This window comes from Myotis brandtii, unplaced genomic scaffold (assembly GCF_000412655.1).
Source record: "Myotis brandtii unplaced genomic scaffold, ASM41265v1 scaffold225, whole genome shotgun sequence".
Lineage (NCBI taxonomy): Eukaryota > Metazoa > Chordata > Mammalia > Chiroptera > Vespertilionidae > Myotis > Myotis brandtii.
The window spans coordinates 2,423,684-2,444,617 of NW_005358435.1; the positions used below are offsets into that span (position 1 = coordinate 2,423,684).

At 37.3% G+C, this 20,934-nt stretch overlaps 1 protein-coding gene across 6 annotated transcripts in view; it reads left to right on the top strand.

The window, feature by feature from the left end:
• The window catches only part of ADNP (activity-dependent neuroprotector homeobox), a 45,445-nt gene that overhangs the window by 18,239 nt on the left and 6,272 nt on the right, over positions 1-20,934 (top strand). For 2 of the 6 annotated variants that reach the window (XM_005866189.2, XM_014539675.1), the window contains exons 2-3: positions 12,749-12,861; positions 14,629-14,721. In XM_005866189.2, coding sequence (XP_005866251.1) covers positions 12,754-12,861; positions 14,629-14,721 — 201 coding nt within the window. In that variant the 5' untranslated portion in view covers positions 12,749-12,753. Of the gene's footprint in view, positions 1-4,830; positions 4,863-6,316; positions 6,429-7,128; positions 7,209-12,748; positions 12,862-13,744; positions 13,911-14,628; positions 14,722-20,934 lie in introns of those variants that run through there. The other 4 variants (XM_014539672.1, XM_014539674.1, XM_014539673.1 and 1 more) reach the window with 4 other exon arrangements.

Sequence of the window (20,934 nt, forward strand, 5' to 3'; positions counted from 1 at the left end):
CCTGCTCAGAGCCAGGTCCCCTTCCCAGTAATAATGATGGGGCTTTTGTGCAAATTAAGTGAAGCTTAATTTGTAGGGCATTTGACAATAGTGATCATATAGCACATGCACAGTACAAAGCAGCTGCGATGGTTTGTAGCGAACTATACTTGGTCTTAGATTGATTCATCAGAAGTAGATCCTGGGACAAGGGATTATTAAAAAGTGATGAGGGTGCGGGGGAGGAAAAGGGACTGGGGATGTTGCTGGACTGGAACCAGGATGGAGCAGGTCTGCCTTGGGCCACAGGTAGTGTGTGGATTCTTGACTTCATGCAGGAAAGATTTCACAAGGTGAGTCCCGGTGATTTTGAGAGTATGTTTATTAAAGTTGGGGACAGTGAAACAAAGATGGGCTTAGGATAGAAGAAGCAACAGGAGATAGCCTAGGCCAGTGATGGCAAACCTATGACACGCATGTCAGAGGTGACACGCGAAATCATTTTTTTGGTTGATTTTTCTTTGTTAAATGGCATTTAAATATATAAAATAAATATCAAAAATATAAATCTTTGTTTTACTATGGTTGCAAATATCAAAAAATTTCTATATGTGACACAGCACCAGAGTTAAGTTAGGGTTTTTCAAAATGCTGACACGCCAAGCTCAAAAGGTTCACCATCACTGGCCTAGGCGGTGGGGCTGCTTTGACTCTAGAAATGTTATAGGAAAGAAATGAGCTTATGCAGGGCTGTTTTGATTCACTGAGAAATAAGTCACAGTGACAGAAGTGAGCCAAGGCCAGGCTGCTGTTGGCTCGCTGAAGAATCAGAGATGGCCTTGGAGACAGGTTCAGGGGGTTAGCCCAGGACAAACTGCCCCTGCCCATTGCTCCCCTGGTTGCAAATCTCTTGGGTGCTCTTAGAGTTTAGGAGATCCATGCCTGAGAGGGAAGGAAGATATGGATGTGCTCCCTAGAGAGAGCACCAAAAATTTTAATTATAAAATATGTATAACAATATTTTAACCACTTTTAAGTGTACAGTTCTGTGACATTAGGTACACTCACATTGTTGTGCAGCTACAACCATCATCAATCTCCAGAACTTTTTTGCTTGCAAAACTGAAACTATACCAATTAAACAATAATACCATTCACACCTCCCTCAGCTTTTGGCAACTACCCTTCTACTTTCTGTCTCTGTAAATTTTACTACTCTTAATGTCTCATAGGAGTGGAATCATACAGTGTTTCTCCTTTTGTGACTAGCTTCTTTCATTTAGCATGTCCTTGGGGTTCATCTATGTTTCCAGTAGCCACATTTTAAAAAATAAGAAATTAAAATATTTTAACTCAGTATATCCAAAGTATTGACATTTTAAAATCAATATTTTTGTAAAGATATTTATGAGGTACTTTGCCTATTTTATACTAAACCTTGGAAATCCTGAATATGTTTTAATGGGCAAAAAACTTGAACAGACATTTCTGCAAAGAAGATATGCACAACTGTCCAATAAGCATGTGAAAAGAGGTCAACAGCAAACATGTTGATGAGGATGTGGATAAAAATTGGAATTGTGTACTGTTGGTGGGATGTACTGGTAAAGGTAGAGCTGCTATGGAAGCATAGAATTATGTGATATGATAAGATCTAGAAAAGATACTTGTATAGCCATGTTCATAGCAGTTTTATTCACAATAGCTAAAAGGTAGAAGCAACACAGGTATCCATTAACAGATGAATGAATAAGCAAAATGTGTATACATAGCTGGAATATTATTCAGCCTTAAAAAGGAAGGAAATTCTGACATATGTTGTAATATGGATAAACCTTGGGGACATTATGCCAAGTAAAATAAGCCAGTCACAAAAAGACATAATTTTATGACTCTGTTTATATGAAATACTTAGAGTAGTCAAAATTGGACAAAGTAGAATAGTAGTTGGCAGATGCACAGAGAGAGGGAGGAATGGGGAGTTATTGTTTAATGGGTATAGAGTTCAGTGTACAAGATGAAAAGAGTTCCAGCAATGGATGGTAGTGATGATAGCACAATGTTCTAACTATTCAATACTATTGAACTATACACATATAAAATTTACCATCTTAATGGTGTTTATGTGCATTTTACCACAATATAAATAATCAAAATAATCAACTCAGTTCAGATTAAGCGCATTTTAAGCTTAATAGCTATTTATGATAAATATCTATCTTATTGGAAAACACAGTTCTTAAAATAGAAATTTGCAAAATTTTCGAGCAACATTCTTGCTGCCTGTATAAACACTGAAATAAATAGATTGTTTCTTTTAAAAGAAAAACAAATGTATGCGTGCATAAAAATCTGGAAGGATAAATATTATCCCAGTGTTAACTATTATTGTCTTTGTGTAAAGCTTCTTTTGTTTATTCTTTGCCTTATCCATATTTTGTAATCATATACAGGCCTAATTGATGGGGGGAGGGTGGGTACCAGCTTCCTTGAAATACAATTCACTGATTAAAAGTGTACAATTAAATGTTTTTAGTATATTCACAGAGTTGTGCAACTGTCACCAGAATCACTTACAGAATATTTTTACTACTTACAAAGTACCCAGTTAGCAGTCACCTTCTATTTTTTCTTCTAAATCCCCAAGCCCTAGGCAACTTTAATCTCCTTTCTATCTCTGAAGATTTGCCTTTCCTAGACATTTCATGTAAATGGAATCATACAATAAGTAGACTTTTGTGACTGACTTAACAATGTTTTCAGGGTTCATCCATGTTGGAGCATGTATCAGTAAATCATTCCTTTTTGTGGTTGAATCATATTCCATTGTGTGGATATACCGTATTTTATTCATTCATTTGTCAGTTGAAGATTTGGGTTGTTTCTCTTTGGGTATTATGAATACTGATGATAACGTTAGTGTACAAGTTTGTTGTTACTGTTTTGTGGATGTATGTTTCATTTCTCAATTGTTTTTTTAACAAAAACGAATGGAAGGAACTTTTGGGGGGAAAGTTGCTAAAGAGGCAGTTACGAGCTGACTAGCCTGCTGTCTAGCCCTGCCCTCCAGGAAAAGAAAAAAAAAATCACCAAAGCCTCTGCTTTCCCAAGCAATTTGAGTATTGATAATGAGAAGATGATAAATGAGAAACATAGCATACCTTTGTTTTTTTTAAAGCTATTGTTTTACTTAAGGATACCAAGGTTATGGCTTTCCTTTTGCATGATACTACCATTACAATTTGGGTAGAAAGATATCTTTCAGATGTGACTATCCAGTGAATGTTGGCATCCACGGTGATGGTAAAGAGCACTTTAGGGCAAATGGTCTCAGAGCTGAGTTCTTGTTACAGTTCTTCTCTGGGAGTGATTGGACTATCTAACCAGAGACGAGTGTACATTCTTAATCTCTGGATCACCACTTGAGCTAGTTTGGCTAACATTTTAACATCACTTCATCCTGGGGATTGAAGTGGCACTTTTTGGATATACATATGTAACATGCTGTTGTTCACTTTTAATTAATGTCAGAGATCAGAGCTTCATCTGTGTGAGTAATGGGGGGAGCGCTGCATCCTAGATCTGGATATAAGTATGAGATCCGGTTCTGTCACTGACAAACTGATCATCTTTAGACCAGTTGCTTCACCTCAGTTGCTAATATGTAAAATGAGAAGAGTTTAGATTAGACATCCCATAGGTTCTTTCAGTGATTCAAAGCGCTGCTTTTCCATAACATTGCAGTTGATATTGTGATTTGGACTATGAATCTCAATCTCTTATCTTTCCTAAGGCTTGTTCTGGACATTGGTTCTTTTTCATTTTGCAATCAGAATGTTCATGCTCCTTCAATTGAGGAGATAACTTAAAGAAAGCTGATGTTACTTCCTTTCTAACCAGACATGGATTCAGCATAGAATATCTTTTTTCCACTAGTTGAACCAGCTAATGCTGACAAGGCAGCACATACGCAAAAAAAAAAAAAAAAAAAATGATTTGGGTAATCATATGTGTGAAGTGCCTTCCACTAACACAAATGCACCTTTCAGGAGCATTAATTTCAAAATAATATCCAGAATTAGAGAAGTATTATCCCACTTGACATTCTGATTATGTCACATCTGGAATATCAGTTAATTCAGGGCATCAAAAGAGATTGACAAGCTGGAGCCTATTCTTTGGTGATTGGCTTATGCAGTAGCACAAGGAATGGTGAAAAGAACTGAGCATGGTTAACTTGGAGAAGGGGAAAAACTTGGAAAGGAGGGAGGAAATGTTTTTAAAACTTATGGCTATTATGTGACTAAATGATTAGACTTCTGTAGCTGACCTGAGAGTTGTAGGCAGTTTACAAAACCTTGTAAAGAGTAAGCTTGTGAACAGAGCTGTCCAGTGTGAAATGAGCTGCCTGGTAGGGTTTGTGCTTCTCTCCTTTGAGGTGATCAGACATAGAAATAGCCTCTTAGAGCCCAGTTGTTTGTGTAAGGAATTCACACATTGTTTATAAAAAGTGGGTAGAAGTATTCCTGTGGCCAATTATTTTCATACAGAATACTCTATTTAGGTAAATATACTCACTCTGCCTTCATAAATATATTCTACTGACCAAAGAAATAGTTATAAAAACTTAATTATATATGGAATTTAACAATTGATTTGGTTAAAAGTTGAAAAAAATCAAAGGTGTGTTTTTTATCCTGAATTAGAGGCAATTTGTATTTGATGTTTTACTCAATTATTTGGGTGGTGTGTTGATTTTATTTTCATTATCAAACAGGCTAGTAAAAGTCAATGCAGTTAGTAATAAAAACAGAAATAGGTTACATTTTCTTCCTACTTCTTGCCTTTATTAACAGTGTTCCAATATGATGATCCTGAGCAATGTAAGTGATGTTCATTTTTCAGATTTAGCTTTTGGTACAAGTGTGTCTTCATTTGCAAAATAGTTTCTAATTTTCCAGGGTTTTCTAAGTACCCCCCCTTTTAGGCTCAACTCTACTACACATTAAGAGAAGAGACTAAACTTTCTTTCTTACCTCTGTCATGCTGCACAGTTTTAACTGCTAATCCGAAAGAGTATTCTGCCCCTGGGATAGTCAGACAGTTACTTGTTCTGTGGTATTTGGAACTTGAGAAAGAGAAAAGACAGAGCTGCCTTTCTATGAAGAGCTTCTGGCATCTGGAAGGTCTTTTGCCCAAGTTTATAGGAAGGAAATTGACAGGTCAGCTACTTCTATTCAGAACTGTGTTTTATAAAAAGATTGAGTAGGATGATTGCTTCCAGATTGAATGTAGGTCTGGGACCTTGGTGTGCTCACGTATTGGAGGGTGGTTCCAGCATGGCTTTTCAAGGTTCATTTTTTTGTTTGTTTGTTTGTTTGTTTATATATATATACACACATATATATATTTTATTGATTTCAGAGAGGAAGGGAGAGGGGGAGAGAGAGATAGGAACATCAAGGATGAGAATCATTGGTCGGTTGCCTCCTGCATGCCCCCCCCCCCCGGGGGGGATCGGGTCCACAACTTGGGCATGTGCCCTGACTGGGGATTGAACTGTGACCTCCTGGTTCATGGGTCAGTGCTCAATCACTGAGCCACGCCGGCTGGGCAAGGTTCATTCTAAAAAATACAAATATATAGACCTTTTCACAACTGGTTTAATTTAAATATAGACTTAGTGACACCCTTAAAAGCAAATAAGGTGTCTGTGTTCACTTCAGATCCCAGAATAGTCAGGAAAGATAAGCGCATATTGCTTATAAAAATAAAGTGTTTTATGATGACCACAATTTTTCTTAATGAGTGATGTTGACAGGTATTAAATATGTTGCTGAGGGAGGGGGGAAGTAGGAGGAAGAGAGAGTGTATGAATATGGGAATGATCTTTCTTTCTTGCCTAAACTGTTTTTATCTTAACTAGGTCCTAACTGTTTCCACAGAGACATTACAAAATCTGTTGGGGTTGCGGGGGTTAAGTACCATCCTGGTAGCAGTGAAGTAACTGGTGCTTTGATTCTCTATGAGAATTTTCTTAAAATGCCTAGCTTTTTAAAGAAACTTCAAATTTCTAACTCTTAAACCCCAGTGTGGGTTATAAGGTTGTTATATACTTTCATCAGCATTAATTGGAATACAGTTGACTGCATGGGCCCACACTTACTAGTATATGCAGATTTTTTCGATAAATATGTACAGTACATAAGTGTATTTTCTATTATGATTTCCTTTATTTAGCTGTGTTATAAGAATACAGTATATATTAGTATACAAGTGTGTTAATACATATTAACATAAACGTGTTAATCAACTGTTTATGTTTATTGTTAAGTCTTCTGGTCAAGATTTGGGGGAGTTCAGTTATACTCAGATTTTCAACAGCACAGGTAGTCACTGCCCCTCACCTCCACGTTGTGCAAAGGTCAACTAACTGTACTTTGTTTTGAGTTAAGTATCAAGGGTCTGAATTTCTTAACGGTTAATTTGGGTTGTATTTATCTTTACAGCTTTAAAGACAACATCAAAGTAAAAGCTATGTTATAATCCTTAGGCTTACTGTGGGCTTCCTATTTTGATCAGACTAGTTATATTTAGGGGGTATTTTCACTAAACTATTGGAATTCTGCTATAGCCCCCAAATTTCCTGCTTTGATTGATTGCCCACTAGGTCCAGATTTTATGTTTCAGTAGACAGCCACGTTGGCATAAGTTTGCATTATGAGCTTAGTTTAGACAAGTAACTGTTTCAAGGAGATATTTGGGGACAGAGAACTTCTTTCTTCATTTCAACCCAAACCCCTCCATTTTTTATTTTTTTTATATTTCATCTAAGATTTCTTTAGAAACAAGGATTTGGAGGGTAGGGTGGGTGGGCTTAAAAACCACTGGTTTAGACTAAGCAGCTTATGTTTAGGTGTTACTCTGAAGAAGGATAAACATTCTTACATGTAATCATCCTTGTCTGGCTCTCAATGCAGTGTTAGAAATGCTTTCCTTATGAAAGTTGTTTTGTTGCATTTGCTAATATGCATTAGTTGTGACTGGTATATGTTTAGATTGCAGTTCCCAAATACAGGGTAAGGCAAAGGGTTGTATTATTATTTATTAATTATTGTATTTATTTGTATTATAACTGTAAATGTACTTTTGCCCATCCCTATATTAGAGTTATACCAGTGGGTGATGGAAACTAGGACACACGGTCATATTTGCTTCTGTATATTCTGGTATGTTAAATTAACATGTATTCTTATTAGTAACGTGGGTAACATCATATAAGAATGAATATAAAATATGCAGAATTATGTACTGGAAAATGCCAAGCTAGGTCCACACTTGTAATAGCTTAAATAACCTGGATAACCTGGAGAGGTTTAATTTGGAGGCTTTTTTTTTTTTTTTTCCTCCTGGCTTGATTATTTATCTATGCCTGGTCAAAGGTTTAAGGTTGGGTTTTATTGGTTTTGTCTTATTTTCTAATGGCACAGTTATAAATGTTTTTTTGTTTGTTTGTTTGTTTGTTTGTTTGTTTTTCTACCCCTAAAAATAGAGACTAAATTATACCATCTTTGATCTGGCAGGGACTATCATACATAGACAAGCCCCATTGACTCTTGGTGTGTCAGGTCCTGCAAACCTTGCCTTGAGCCTGCTAAAACCTAGCACTATCATTTGTTGGGTTTCCCTTCATCTCTCTGACTCAGAAGATCCTGAGTACACCTGACTAGATCCAAGCCAAGTGATTATAATTATGTTCCCCACTTAATGACTTCTTTCCTTCAGTCAAGTCCACAGTCACTGATCCTGCATCATCATCCTTCTCCTGTACAGAATCAGCCTATATATATTTCCTCATGAGACAGGCTCTCTTCTGCCTTTATTTACCCTCTTAGTAGTTGGAGTAAAGAAGTATTTTTGCTTGGAGGAGAAAGTGGTACATGCATTTGATCAGTCTTATATATAATTTATATGGTTGTCATTCATCTGTAGCCGAGGCCTATGGATCTTAGATTTTTATTTCAGTTATCTGGAAAAGCAGCACTTTGAATCACTGAAAGCATGTGAGTAGGAGTTTGGCCCAGAATTAGTAAAACTTCAGTGTTTTGGCCCCAATCAGTAGATGAGGGCAAAGATTGATCGGAAAAAGGAATGTGACTGAATCATTCAACAATAAATTTAAATCATTCTGAAAAATGTTATTTAGGTCTAGCTCATCAGGTATTATATGCTTACCCAAAAGCTATTTATCTTCGGTTCTGTTATTAATACATCGAGTTTTCCCCAAATTCTTAGAATTTAGAAAATGTTTTACTCTTTCCATATTGTGTTTTTTATTAATGAAACTAGGGCCAAAGCGTCTTTTAGAATAACTACATCTTTCTGGTAAACTCCTATTCTGCCGATAGACCCAATTAAAATTATAATTATTTTGCACAAAATTCCCCATCTTTCCTCTTACTTACTTCTTCTATGTCCCACTGCAGGACTACCAAGACTTATGGTTACAAGTGACATAAACCAAAGCTTAAGAAAATATGATAATGTGTTTGCTCTTATTTCTGAAAAGTCAGAGGGTAGTGGGACTGGCTTTCAGGCACAGGTGGATTGAGGAACTTAAGCAATGTGGGCAGGAATCTTTCTCACCTGCTTTCTCCATGAAATGGCAGGTTCTGACTCTGCTTTTCAGCATTACAGTCAGCCCTATTTGAGGCACATGCCCAACTCTGTACCATCAATGTCTACTGAGATAGACTACTCTTAATTGGTCGGCCTGAGTCGTCATATACACTCTGCTCTATAGGACTAAGGGCCTCCTCCTAACTGATTGCACATCAATAGCAGGGGTGGTTCCAAGAGGAAGTTGGGCACACAAAAACAAAGTATCTTCTTTACGCCAGTGAGCTTGTGCCTACTGTGTGCTCTAGATCTGTCCCCTAGAATTGATGGGCTGTTGAAGGATAAGAATTGTGTGCTGTTAATCTCTCTATTCCTAGTTTATTGACTGGCAAAGTGAAGGTGCTCTGAAAATTATTGATGAACACATGAACAATGGTACCATTCTATTAAATTGGATATTTTCCCTTTTTTATGCCATGAACTAAGAGGTTTATGGTTTGGCTGAAGGGAGCTCTCCTTGGTATTGGGATAATGGTGCTGACCTTGTGAAAATGGCCATCCTGACAGTTAAGGGTAGTTCAAGAGAAAGGAGGGAGAGTAAGCCCATCCCTTTGTGTTCCTTCCAAAGACCATCTCTACACAATATTGTTTTCAACATACTGTAAGACATCTTTCTCCCTAAGGCTAATAATTAAATATTTTGTTTTTAGCTCTCTTTCTATTCAAAAGTAAAGAAGCTGTCCTTAATGTCAAGGCACTGAGTTTCCTAATTATTCTGTTCCTACCCTTTAATCACTTAAGTTTTGGGCACCTTCTCCAGATTTCTAATTCAAAGGGTTTTTGAGGGGTGGAGAGGAGGCCAGGGTAATTGTAAAAGTATTTAAATAGTAATCAAATAGATAACATTAATGAATCCTGGAACCAGCCATTGATTTGAAGTTTTCTCTTTACAGCAAGCAGGAGGCTGGAAAAAAATAAGAGTTGAATTCTACCTGTCACCCATAATAATTGACATTAACTGATAGAGCTTGGTGGAGGCTTTCTTTCAAGGAACCTTTGGCTTGTTTTATTATAAGCACAGGAAAGCTGAAGAAGTATACACAATGGCCCCTTCTGTGGGAAGGGGTGCTGCATAGCTAGATGATAGGAGTAGGGGAAGCCTTCTTTGCTTACATTCCTATACTGTGTGCCTGTTTAATTTAAAGCAACAACAACAAAAATAACAGGAGAATCTTTGTAAATGCTTTTGAGGATTCTAACACATGAAGGTGTTATTCCAGCTCCAGATGAACAAAATATTGGGAAAAGGCCACTGTAAGCAAATACATGGAGGACACCTCCATGTGGGGAAAGGGGCAGATAATGGAATTCCCAAGATTAGAAATGTCATGAAGACAGTTATAATCTTAGTTCAGAATATTCTGCATCTTTCAGTATATAAACTTTAACCTGGGTTTCTCCTAGTTACTAATAATAGAGCGAAGAACCATTTTTATACAGCACTTTCCAATAAGCAGAATTATTATTTTGTTTACAAGCCTATTTAATTCAGCCTAAATAAGTAAACTTGAGGTTTACTGTATGGCAGAAATGTCACTTTTTATAAATTGTGCTCTTTATAATGAAGCTCCCTTATGAGCATACTCACTTTTTCAGAACTAATTGGGTACCTACCATGCAGGTACCTACCTAGGTGCTTCATTTGGATATCTTCAAACAACTTCGTTAGCTGTGGGTGGGCACTTAGAATGCCTGGTATTTTCCATAGAAGAATGAGTTTTCCTTTATTCTGAGCTGTAGTTTGACTCCCCTGGATGTTTTCTGTATGGACTGGTGGCGTCAGTGGTGGCAACATTTCCAAATCTTTGTCTATTTGTTTTGCTGAGATGTTGAGCTACTTATCCAGGATGCAGAGGAAACCAGTAATGGCTGCCTTCTGGGCACATCTCTGCTCTGAAGTGAAGCAGGATTAACTTCTTCCAAAAGTTCTGCTGGTTTTGACCCACAGAGAGTTTATAAATGACTAGAGAAACAAGACGTCTCTTTAGCATTTACATTTCCATAAGGTATAGATTTGGTCTTGAGTGCACATTAAATTGTATCAGAAGTTACTTTCAAGTCTGCTCTTAGCTAGATATTATACAGGTTATTGGATGGCAGAGAGTGCAGAGAATACCATAGTCATGCTTTATAAGTGGTAGGAGTCCATCTTGAAGGTGAGAAGGCTGTTTTTCTCAGTTCTCTTTTGGCTCAACTTTGGTTCTTCATATAGAATACTAGAGGCCCGGTGCACGAAATTTGTGCACTGCGGGGGCGGGGGTGTCCCCTCAGCCCGGCCTGCACCCTCTCACAGTCCAAGAGCCCTCAGGGGATATCCAACTGCCAGCTTAGGTCCGCTCCCCACAGGAAGCGGGCCTAAGCTGGCAGTCGGACATCCTTAGTGCTGTTATGCTCACCAGCCATGACCCCACTGATGCACGATTGGGGCCGGGGAGGGATGTGGGAGGTTGGCCAGCCAGGGAGGGACCGTGGGAGGGCTCCAGGGCGTGTCCGGCCCATCTCACTCAGTCCCGATCGGCTGGACCACAGCAGCAAACTAACCTACTGGTCAGAGCATCTGCCCCCTGGTGGTCAGTGCACATCATAGCAAGCACTTGAGCGGCCTTAGCATATCACTAGCATGTTATGCTTTGATTGGTTGAATGGCCAACTGGACGACCAGACACTTAGCATATTAGGCTTTTATTATATAGGATATTGAGATGTCTAAGTTCTGGTAATATATTCAGATCCAGAATTTCTAGGAGTTACTGTTGGTTTTAGTAGGGTTCACCCTTTTTCCCACTTTTCATAGTTAATTGATTTTTGCATTAGAATAATAAATGAGGTAACATGGTATGACATTTGGATTAGTGGACTTCATGATTGTGGTTTAAAAATGGTAGTGGTATTATAGAGTAATAGCCTTTATTATTAATTAGAAAAGCAGGTTTGCATGTATTAAGTTTTAATTCTTTGATGCTTTAGCTTTTGTTTTTTGCCTTTGTTTTTGGTTTTTAAAATGACTTTATATACTGTAAAGTTGATTTAGATTATTAAGTTGATAAATTGTTATGGTTTTTTAAAATAAACATTTGTGGTCTCATTGGAAGCCATACACATTCTCATCCACCCAAGTTTTACTAACTATTTTCTTAACCATTGCTTTTACGGACCTTGGGAAAGTGAAAAAAAATTTTCTTCTTTGGTAGGCTTTTCATTTTTCAAGATTCCCCTAAAGTCATATAACAGTTACTATTATTTGATGCTGTGCCTAGCTTTTCCCATCTCAGCATTCATTCCATGACCATAAGTGAGTGCCTTTGTCTAGGAATGGCGCTGGCTGAGGGGCAAGTTACACAATCATTAGTGTCTTTTGTGGTATACAGAAACGTTTAAGAATGTTTCTTTAAAAAATACCATAACAAGCCCTGGCCAGTGTTGCTCAGTTGGTTGAGCATCAACCTGTGCAGCAAAAGGTCGCTGGTTCGATTCCCTATCAGGGCATATGCCCAGGTTGCAGGCTCAATCCCTGGTCAGGACACATGCTGGAGGCAACCAACTGATCGATGTTTCTCTCTCCCTCTCCCCCTTCTATCTCTAAAATCAATAAAAACATTTTTTTTAAGGAATACAAATCATTTTTTTAAAAGAATACCATAGCAATTAATGTTCAAGACAATTCCCAGACAACAAAAGCTGCTTTTCCCTAGCACTCAAAATTATACGGTAATAATGCTGAAATGGTGAGCATTTTCTATTTTCGGAGGTTTGACATCACAAGGAGGAAAGCACTAACACTTGATTTTTAAATAACCAGTATTATTAACCTAATTCTCAACTTTAGAAGTCCATCACCAAAAGTTTAATTAGTATTGTGCCAGGTTAGACTCATAGTCAATCTATAACATAAAATGTCTTGTTGAAAATAGAAAAGATCAGAGACCACTTATTTATGCCTGCCTCTTTTAAGTATTCAGAAAATACTAAAATATCTACTCATCTTATTTTATCAGACTGGGCCAGGGTTTTTGATCCTACTATCAGTGGAATTAGTAAATATTACAAGTTGTACATGTTTTGACTTGACTTAAATTTTTTTTTCCAATAGAAACTATGTTCCAACTTCCTGTCAACAATCTTGGCAGTTTAAGAAAAGCCCGGAAAACTGTGAAAAAAATACTTAGTGACATTGGGTTGGAATACTGTAAAGAACACATAGAAGTAAGTAGCATGCCATTTTTTAATTTTAACATGACTCAGCTTCGGATCCATTACTTTGTGTCAGCGGCCAGGATGGTGAACTCTTAGGTGTGATTCTGATTTTGAACCTCACCGTTAGCTTCACCGTAGCTTTCTCAATTAGCCTAACTTGTTCCCTTCTCCCTAAAATGGGCTTTTTCATCTTTGCATCCTGAAGCAAAAGCAATTACCATTGAGGACATGCACATCTCAGGCAATATACTAGGTGCTTTAAAATTATCTCTAAATTTCAAGTCCTTAAAACAACCCCTGGAGGGATATAGAAATTCTTATCTCCAATTTACAGAGGAAGAAACTGTAAGGAAAAAGGTCCACCTCACAGCTATGCATGTGGCAGGATCTGTCTTTGGAACTCCAGAGCCTGTTCCCATTCTAATATACCTGAATGTTCTGGTTGACCTTCTGATTGTTGAGTCATGGTGGTTTGGGTGCTCGTCGTCTCTTTCATAGGATTTGAGCATTTGTTGGCCCTTTTGACCCATCATAGACCATTATCTTCCCCTTGTATAACAGTTTGGACTTTACAAACTGTTTTTCTAGCCTTTTATTCTATGAGCTTTATTTATAACAACCCCGTGGGATAGCCAGTGTATTGGTTTCTCCTTTTCCAGATCTCATTGCTCCAGGTCTTATGTTTAGTTGGTCAACAAAGCCTCTGATTGACAAGAAATGTTTAAAGCTGTGTTCCCCACTAGTCTTTAAGCCCCAACTGGTCAGAGACCAGAACTAGCTTGTCCATCTGTATATCCCAGGCACCTAGTACAGTGATGGGCACAAAATAGGTACTCAGTAAATGTTTGGATGGAATTGAAAGTAAAAAAAAGCAATTTCCTTTATTCAACAGGTTTTCTTTTCCTGATTCCCACTAATAATAGTCTAGGGATTATGTAGACTGCAGCTTCTCTAGTTAAGTTATTCCCATCATGGATGATCGCTCCACTTCCTCTCCAACCCCTCAAGTTCAGGTAGATCTGCCTGATGAAATATCCATTCACATCACACTCAGTGAGGTAATCTTCATAGAATAAATAATGCAATAAGGCACCTTTTCTATCCTGCATGATTTTTCCCCCCATGAATACACCCATTACATATCCTGCAATTTACATGTATTTGGTTTTCCCACACTGAACTGTGAACCTTTTAGGAGCAAGGGGAATTATACCCTAAGACTATCTTCCTAGCCTGGGAAGATGCAGGCCATTAAATTTTTATATGAGTATAAATTCAACATAATACTGTTTATTTTCTTTGAATAGCTTTCTTCCTTTTTGGGTTCAGAAATCTTGAGTTTTCTTCCCAATCCAATCCCCCCCTACCCCACCCCTAACATATCTATTTATTTATTGTACAGAACCAGAATATCACATCTGTAGTGCTATAAGTGAACATTACACTCCATTCTAATACAATTGATGAGTTTCATTACTCTAATGAAAGGTACTTTGGCATTTAATCTGTGGCTAAATTTTTAATTAAAACTTTCAGTGTTTTCCTTGGAAACTGTCTGATCATTAGGGGAATATTTGGTTGATATAAGATGTTCAATGCAACTTCCATGTGCCTTTTTGTGTTTCCTGAGAGTCTTCTGGCTCCTAGTTTAGCTCTTGGTGGGGTTGATTTTCTGGTACATCACTCCAACCCTATTTAAGAGAAAGGATATATAAGTAAGGTTGGGCTAGAGTTGATACAACTGTGTTTTTGTAAACTTTTTTCACTGTTTTCTAGGATTTTAAACAGTTTGAACCTAATGACTTTTATTTGAAAAACACTACATGGGAGGATGTAGGACTTTGGGACCCTTCACTTACAAAAAACCAGGTAAGTGGGACAGGTATACTCCCTTTTCAGCCCTAGGCCTTTCATAGTGGAAAATGTCAAAATTGATTACAGTCATGTGCCATGTAATAATGTTTTTGTCAATAATGAACTGAATATACAAAGATGGTCCCATAAGATTATAATAGAGCTGAAAATCCTATCACCTAGTAATGTTGAAGCTGTTGAAAGATAGTAATGTAATGCATTACTCATGTGTTATTGGTGAAGCTGGTGTAAATAAACCACTGCCAATCATAAAAGTATAGCATAGCCCTGGTCGAGTGGCTCGGTGGGACCATCATTCCATACACCAAAAGGTTGCAGATATGATTCTTGGTTAGGGCACATAACTGTCGCGGGTTCAAGCCCTGGTCAGCGTGCGTGCAGGAGACAGCCAATCAATGTTTCGCGCTCTTTCTCTCTCCGCACTTTCTCTCTCTCTCTCTCTCTCTCTCTCTCTCTCAAAATCAATAAAAACATATCCTTGGGTGAGGATTTAAAAAACTGTATAGCATATACAGTTATATACAGTACAAAATATTTGATAATGATAAACTATGTTATTGGTTTATATATTTACAGTGTTATATATTTTACTGTTATTTGAGAGAATATTCTTTCTACTCACAAAAAAGAGTTTGCTGTAAAACAGTATGCTGTGTATGCTACACCAGAAGCAGCTTCATACATCTGTTTACCACAGCTCTTGATTGCATCATTTCTCTTGTGATTGATTTAATCTTGTTTGTTTTATTCATCATGACCCCTAAACATACAAAATCCATTGCTGATGTTGACAGTGAGAGACCATGTCGAGTGATTAACCTGGAAATGAAATTAAAGTGATTAAGGACTATGAAGGTGGAAAACCGGTGATAGTTATTGCTAGGCAGTCAGGCATGTCCCATTCCACCATAGCTACAATCTTGAAGAACAAGAACAAAGTGACAGAAGCTGTTATAGGATCTGCTTCATTGAAGGCAACGAGACTAACAAAAATTCAAAAAGGGCCTATATCAGATATGGAGAAACTTCTAATGACCTGGATTAAAGACCAGACACAGAAGCTTATATTTCTCAGCATCATGACGATCCTGGCCAAAGCAAAATGTTTGTTTGTGACGTTGAGTATACTGCTAGCTCTGAGTAGTTTAAAGGATTCAAGAATGAATCATCATTCATTACATAATGTGAAAAAGTGAGTGCTGATTCTGCTATTGCTGATGTGAAGGCAGCAGAAGAATTTTTGGAAACTATATAAACTGATTGTGAAAGAAAATTACTTGCCAGAGTAAATAATTCTATATGATGAAATCTCCATACTCTGGAAACAGATGTCTTGAAAGGTCTTCAGCCCATAAGGAGGCCAAGTCAATGCCAAGTTTCAAGGCTTGAAGGACAGGATAGCAGTCTTGCTTGGGGGCAATGTTGCAGGCTACAAATTGGAACCCTTTGTGATCTGACACACTGAGAACCTCAGGGTCTTCAACCATATCAGTGAGCTGGTAGTATAACACTGATAGTATAACACAGGAGCAATAGGATGTCATGGATGACCCAGCTTCTCTTCCAAGATGCCCTCCTGAGTTGCTACAGCAGCAAAATGGAGAAATACTATTTGGAGAATAACACTTTTCAAGGAACTTTGTTTACTGTTGATTATGCTGCCGGACATCTTCCTTTTATTGGTGATCTTCACCCCAACATCAAAGTAGTGTTTCTCCCTCCAGACAACCTCTTTGATTCAACCAATGGATCAAGGAGTTATAGCAGCTTTTAAAGCCAGGACCTTTGCCCAGGCTATTGCTGCAATATAAAAACACTGAGAATATACTGATGAAGTTCTAGAATTATTACAATGTCTAAGACTGCATAAGAAACCTGCTTAGGGTGATGTCACCTAGGCATATATGAAAGGCATCTGGAAGAAGACACACAAGAAGTCCATCCATGACTTCAAAGGATTTGTCAAGGATGAGGATGTTGCAAAAATCAGTCAGGCTATGGCTGAACAGTGGCAAACCACTTTAACCTGTGTATGTATAAGGATGACACTGAGTAGCTCCTAGAGGTGATTCCTGAGGAACTGACTAATGAGGACTCATTAGGAGTGGAACAGGAACAAATAGCTGAAGAAAAGGCAAGAGAAAAGGAAACTGCAAGAGAAGAAAAAGAATCTCCAAGTAACTTCATGGTGAAGGCTTTGGCAGAAGTTTTTGCTGACTTCATTCAGCAAGCTCTTTACGAAGTTTGAAAACATGGACCCAAACATGGAAAGGTTCTCATTACATAGAGAGGAATGTTCATGGTGCATTATTTGTTTACAAGCAAATCTATAATGAAAAAAGAAATAAACCAAACAAACCACCATGGACAGTCAAATCTCGGTTCTCAAACATCTCCTATCTTGAACAGTTGGATTCTCAGCCAAGTTATTCACAGTAAAAACTGTCTCAGTTGTCAACCAAAACTTCAGTTTTTGATGTGACCCTTTCATGTGATACCTCAGCAAGATAAAAAGCAACAAAGGAGAGAGTGCTTTTGTTGCTAGAGAAATCGAGGATTAGCACAATTTAGGAATTTTGAGAGTGCTAATATTCCTAAGGGTGTGAAAGTGCTCACCAAACAACAATCACAGGCAATTGAATACGTAGAAAAACTTGATTGTATAAAGGAAAAGCAATTAGCTGGTGATAGCATTTCCAAGCAGTAGTATATGAAAAATTTGTTTAAGGCTAGTAGGGAGTGGCTCAATTAATTTAAGAAAAGGAGTGTTTATAAATTTAACAGTACACATGTACTATCTATAAGAAAGGTTAGAACGGAATCACTAGGGGTTTGGAACACATTCAATTTACATTATTTCTAGTGGGAAAAAAGATTCGGTTTAAAAGATTTGGTTTTCGAGCAGCTTTCTGGAACGAATTAAGTTCTAGAAACGAGGTTCCACTGTATTTCTGAAAAGAGTGAAGTCACTTCAAGAAGAGCCTCAGGCAGGTCCTTCAGGAGGTGTTCCAGAAGAAAGCAGTGTTATCCTCAGAGATGCGTGTTACTGCCCCTGAAGACCTTCCAATGGGATGAGATGTGGAGGTGAAAGACAGTGATATAGATGACATTGTATAGGGCTAGACTAATGTGTTTGTGTGTTTAACAAAACAACAAAAAAGTATTTTTAAAAATTAAATAGAAAAAAGCTTGTAGAATAAGGATATAAAGAAAAAATAATTTTTATACAGCTATACAATGTGTTTATGCTTTGAGCTGTTATAAAAAGAGTCAAAAAGTTAAAATTTTTAAGTTTATAAAGTAAAAAGTTTACAGTAAGCTAAGGTTAATTTATTGAAAGACATTTTTTAATGAATTTAGTGTAATCTGTATGTGCAGTGTTTATAAAGTCTATAGTCATGTACAGTAATGTCCTAGGCCTTCATGTTCACTCACTCACTTACTCAACCAGAGCACCTTCAGTCTTGCAGGCTCCATTCTTGGTAAGTGCTCTCTCTATACAGGTTTACCATTTTTTATCTTTTATGTTATATTTTTATTGTACCTATTCTGTGTTTAGATTCATAATGTTTAACCATGTTATAACTAGAGGCCCGATGCACGAAATTCGTGCAAGAGTACACCTTCCTTCCTCTGGCTGCCGGCATCGGCTTCCCTCTGGCACCCAGGACCCAGGCTTCCCTTACAGCCCCTGCTTTGTCAGGAAGGTCGCCGGGAAGGACTTCTGCTCTAATTAGCATATTACGCTCTTATTATTATAGATTGCCTGTAGTATTCACTATAGTAACATGTTATACAGATTTGTAGCCTAGGAGTAACAGGCTATACACCATATAGCCCAGGTATGTAGTAGGCTATACCATCTAGATCAGGGGTCCTCATACTTTTTAAACAGGGGGCCAGTTCACTGTCCCTTAGACCGTTGGAGGGCCGGACTATAGTTTAAAAAAAAAACTATGAACAAATTCCTATGCACACTGCACATATCTTATTTTGAAGTGAAAAAACAAAACGGGAACAAATACAATATTTGTATTTGCATGTGGCCCGCGGGCCGTAGTTTGAGGACCCCTGATCTAGATATACAACGACTAAGTCTTCTAATGATATATTTCTCAGAATATATATCTGTTGGTAATGCGACGCATGACTGTATTTCATATTTTCTTTAGTAGGGAAACTAGAAAAAACCTCTTTTTTGTCATTGGACTAAAACTTCAAGTGTGAAATTTAGAAATTTTGTGTCTTAAAGTTCTGAAGTCCATTATATACCAGCATTCTCCCCTCCCCCAAAAGTACTACCACTATTTCTAAAATTTTCCCTCCAACATTCTGTTCATCTCCATTATCCATCATTTTCTGTCTGTTGCAATTCTTGTTTTTTCTAGAGAAGAGAAGACCATACTCTTTCTTCCTTTTAAGTTTTCTTAATCCTTTTTGTTGCTCTCACCCCACCTCTATGGGGGGGCCTAAGCCAGCACATGGGGGAGGGTTTGGTGGTTCTGTAAGATAGCAGTGACAGAGAGGTGTAACATAAGTTTTTACAAATAGGAGTTAAAAACAATATTACATCTAGTGTGCAGCACCAGCGATACTAACAAGTATCAGGTGAAAATATGACAGAGAGAGAGTTAGTAGATGGTATTTCCTTTTCCACCGGGAGAATTGATTGTCAATTCTAACTTTACAATTACCTGTTTCAGTAGAAATTGTAATTCTGGATTATATATCTGTTCATTTATCAGAACATACTTGGCAAGGAATTAGTACTTTTAAACTCTTCCTCAGAAATTTGATAGTATAGTTATCTGGTTTTTTTCTTACTATTAATTCCCCAGGAAAAGGTATTAACCAACAGTCTTAGAATACAAAAGCTTCCAAGTGGGACATATTATTCAGTTTCATGAATCCCAAAGCCTCATATTCCAACACTAAAGAAGGGTTGAGACTAAGGGAAAGTGGATCTTTTATTTTGATTCAAACCAATATCTTAAACAAAGTAGGCTTCTAGGGAGAAAATAGAATCTCTAACCAACCTTGTGTGACCTGTCCTCATCAAAGGACCAAATTACTACATTACGTGTCAATGAGCATAATTCTGGAAGTTGCTCTTTGATACCAGTGCTTCTGGCTTTTGGTAACATCATTGACTCCTCAGTCTGTAGGACATTTTTTATTTTACTTCTTAATTTGAATCAAAGAAGCTGTCAATTCATTACTTCTTTTGAGGCTGCTCTTAAGAAGAAGAGCATGGATTGTAGAAGAAAGCCTACTTTCGGATCAGTATTTTGATCAGCAATGAAATCTGAAAACTATACTGGACTTCAATCAGAGGAAAAAATGTTTTGAGATTTTTGAAGATGTGCCTTTTTTTAAATGAAATTTTTTCCATGATGGGAAGGATGAAAGGTGTGCCTTTATATTTTATTGCTTAATTGTACTACAACACTCTGGGCTTTGAATTTTATTATATAGTAAATCTGAAGCCTTACTAATTCACAGAGTGAAAGTGATTACACAGTTTATTCGTTCATTTCTACCTATAAACCATTTATCTTCAAGCCATTCAATCAGCAAATGTGACTCTGATCTTTCCTAAGCATTTGAGTAAGAACTTAAAATTGAGGGGGTTTTGTTTGTTTGTTTTTAAATTTACACTGTGGAACTCAAAAATATTTAGTTTAGAACAGCTTTCTCATTTGACTTTGTTTCATAAATTTATTTTGCAAAAGAAAAAAATCAATACCAGGTGTACCGGTTAATAATGCGGATTTCAATAGATGGAGTTACACATATGTTGATATATATGCGATTTGTTATATATGCTATTTTGTTGTATTGACAACAAGCTTCAAACTTCATATGTCAAATTTTCTGAAGGTGTTAACATCATAGATAATTTTACGTTTAAAAATGTTGAATTTTGTGCCAAAAAGCATTTGCGGGAAGTTTTAATTCATTACTTTATTTTGAAGAAAAGTGCTGCTGAAAGTTATCGTATACTTCAGGAAGCTTATGGTGAACATGCTCCATCTCAAGATACTTGTGAACACTGGTTTAAATGCTTTAAAAGTGATGATTTCAATGTGAAAGACAAAGAACGTCCAGGTCAACCAAAAAAGTTTGAAGACCAACAATTACAAGCATTATTGGATGAAGATGCATGTCAAACTCAAAAACAACTTGCAGAAAGATTAAACGTTGCTC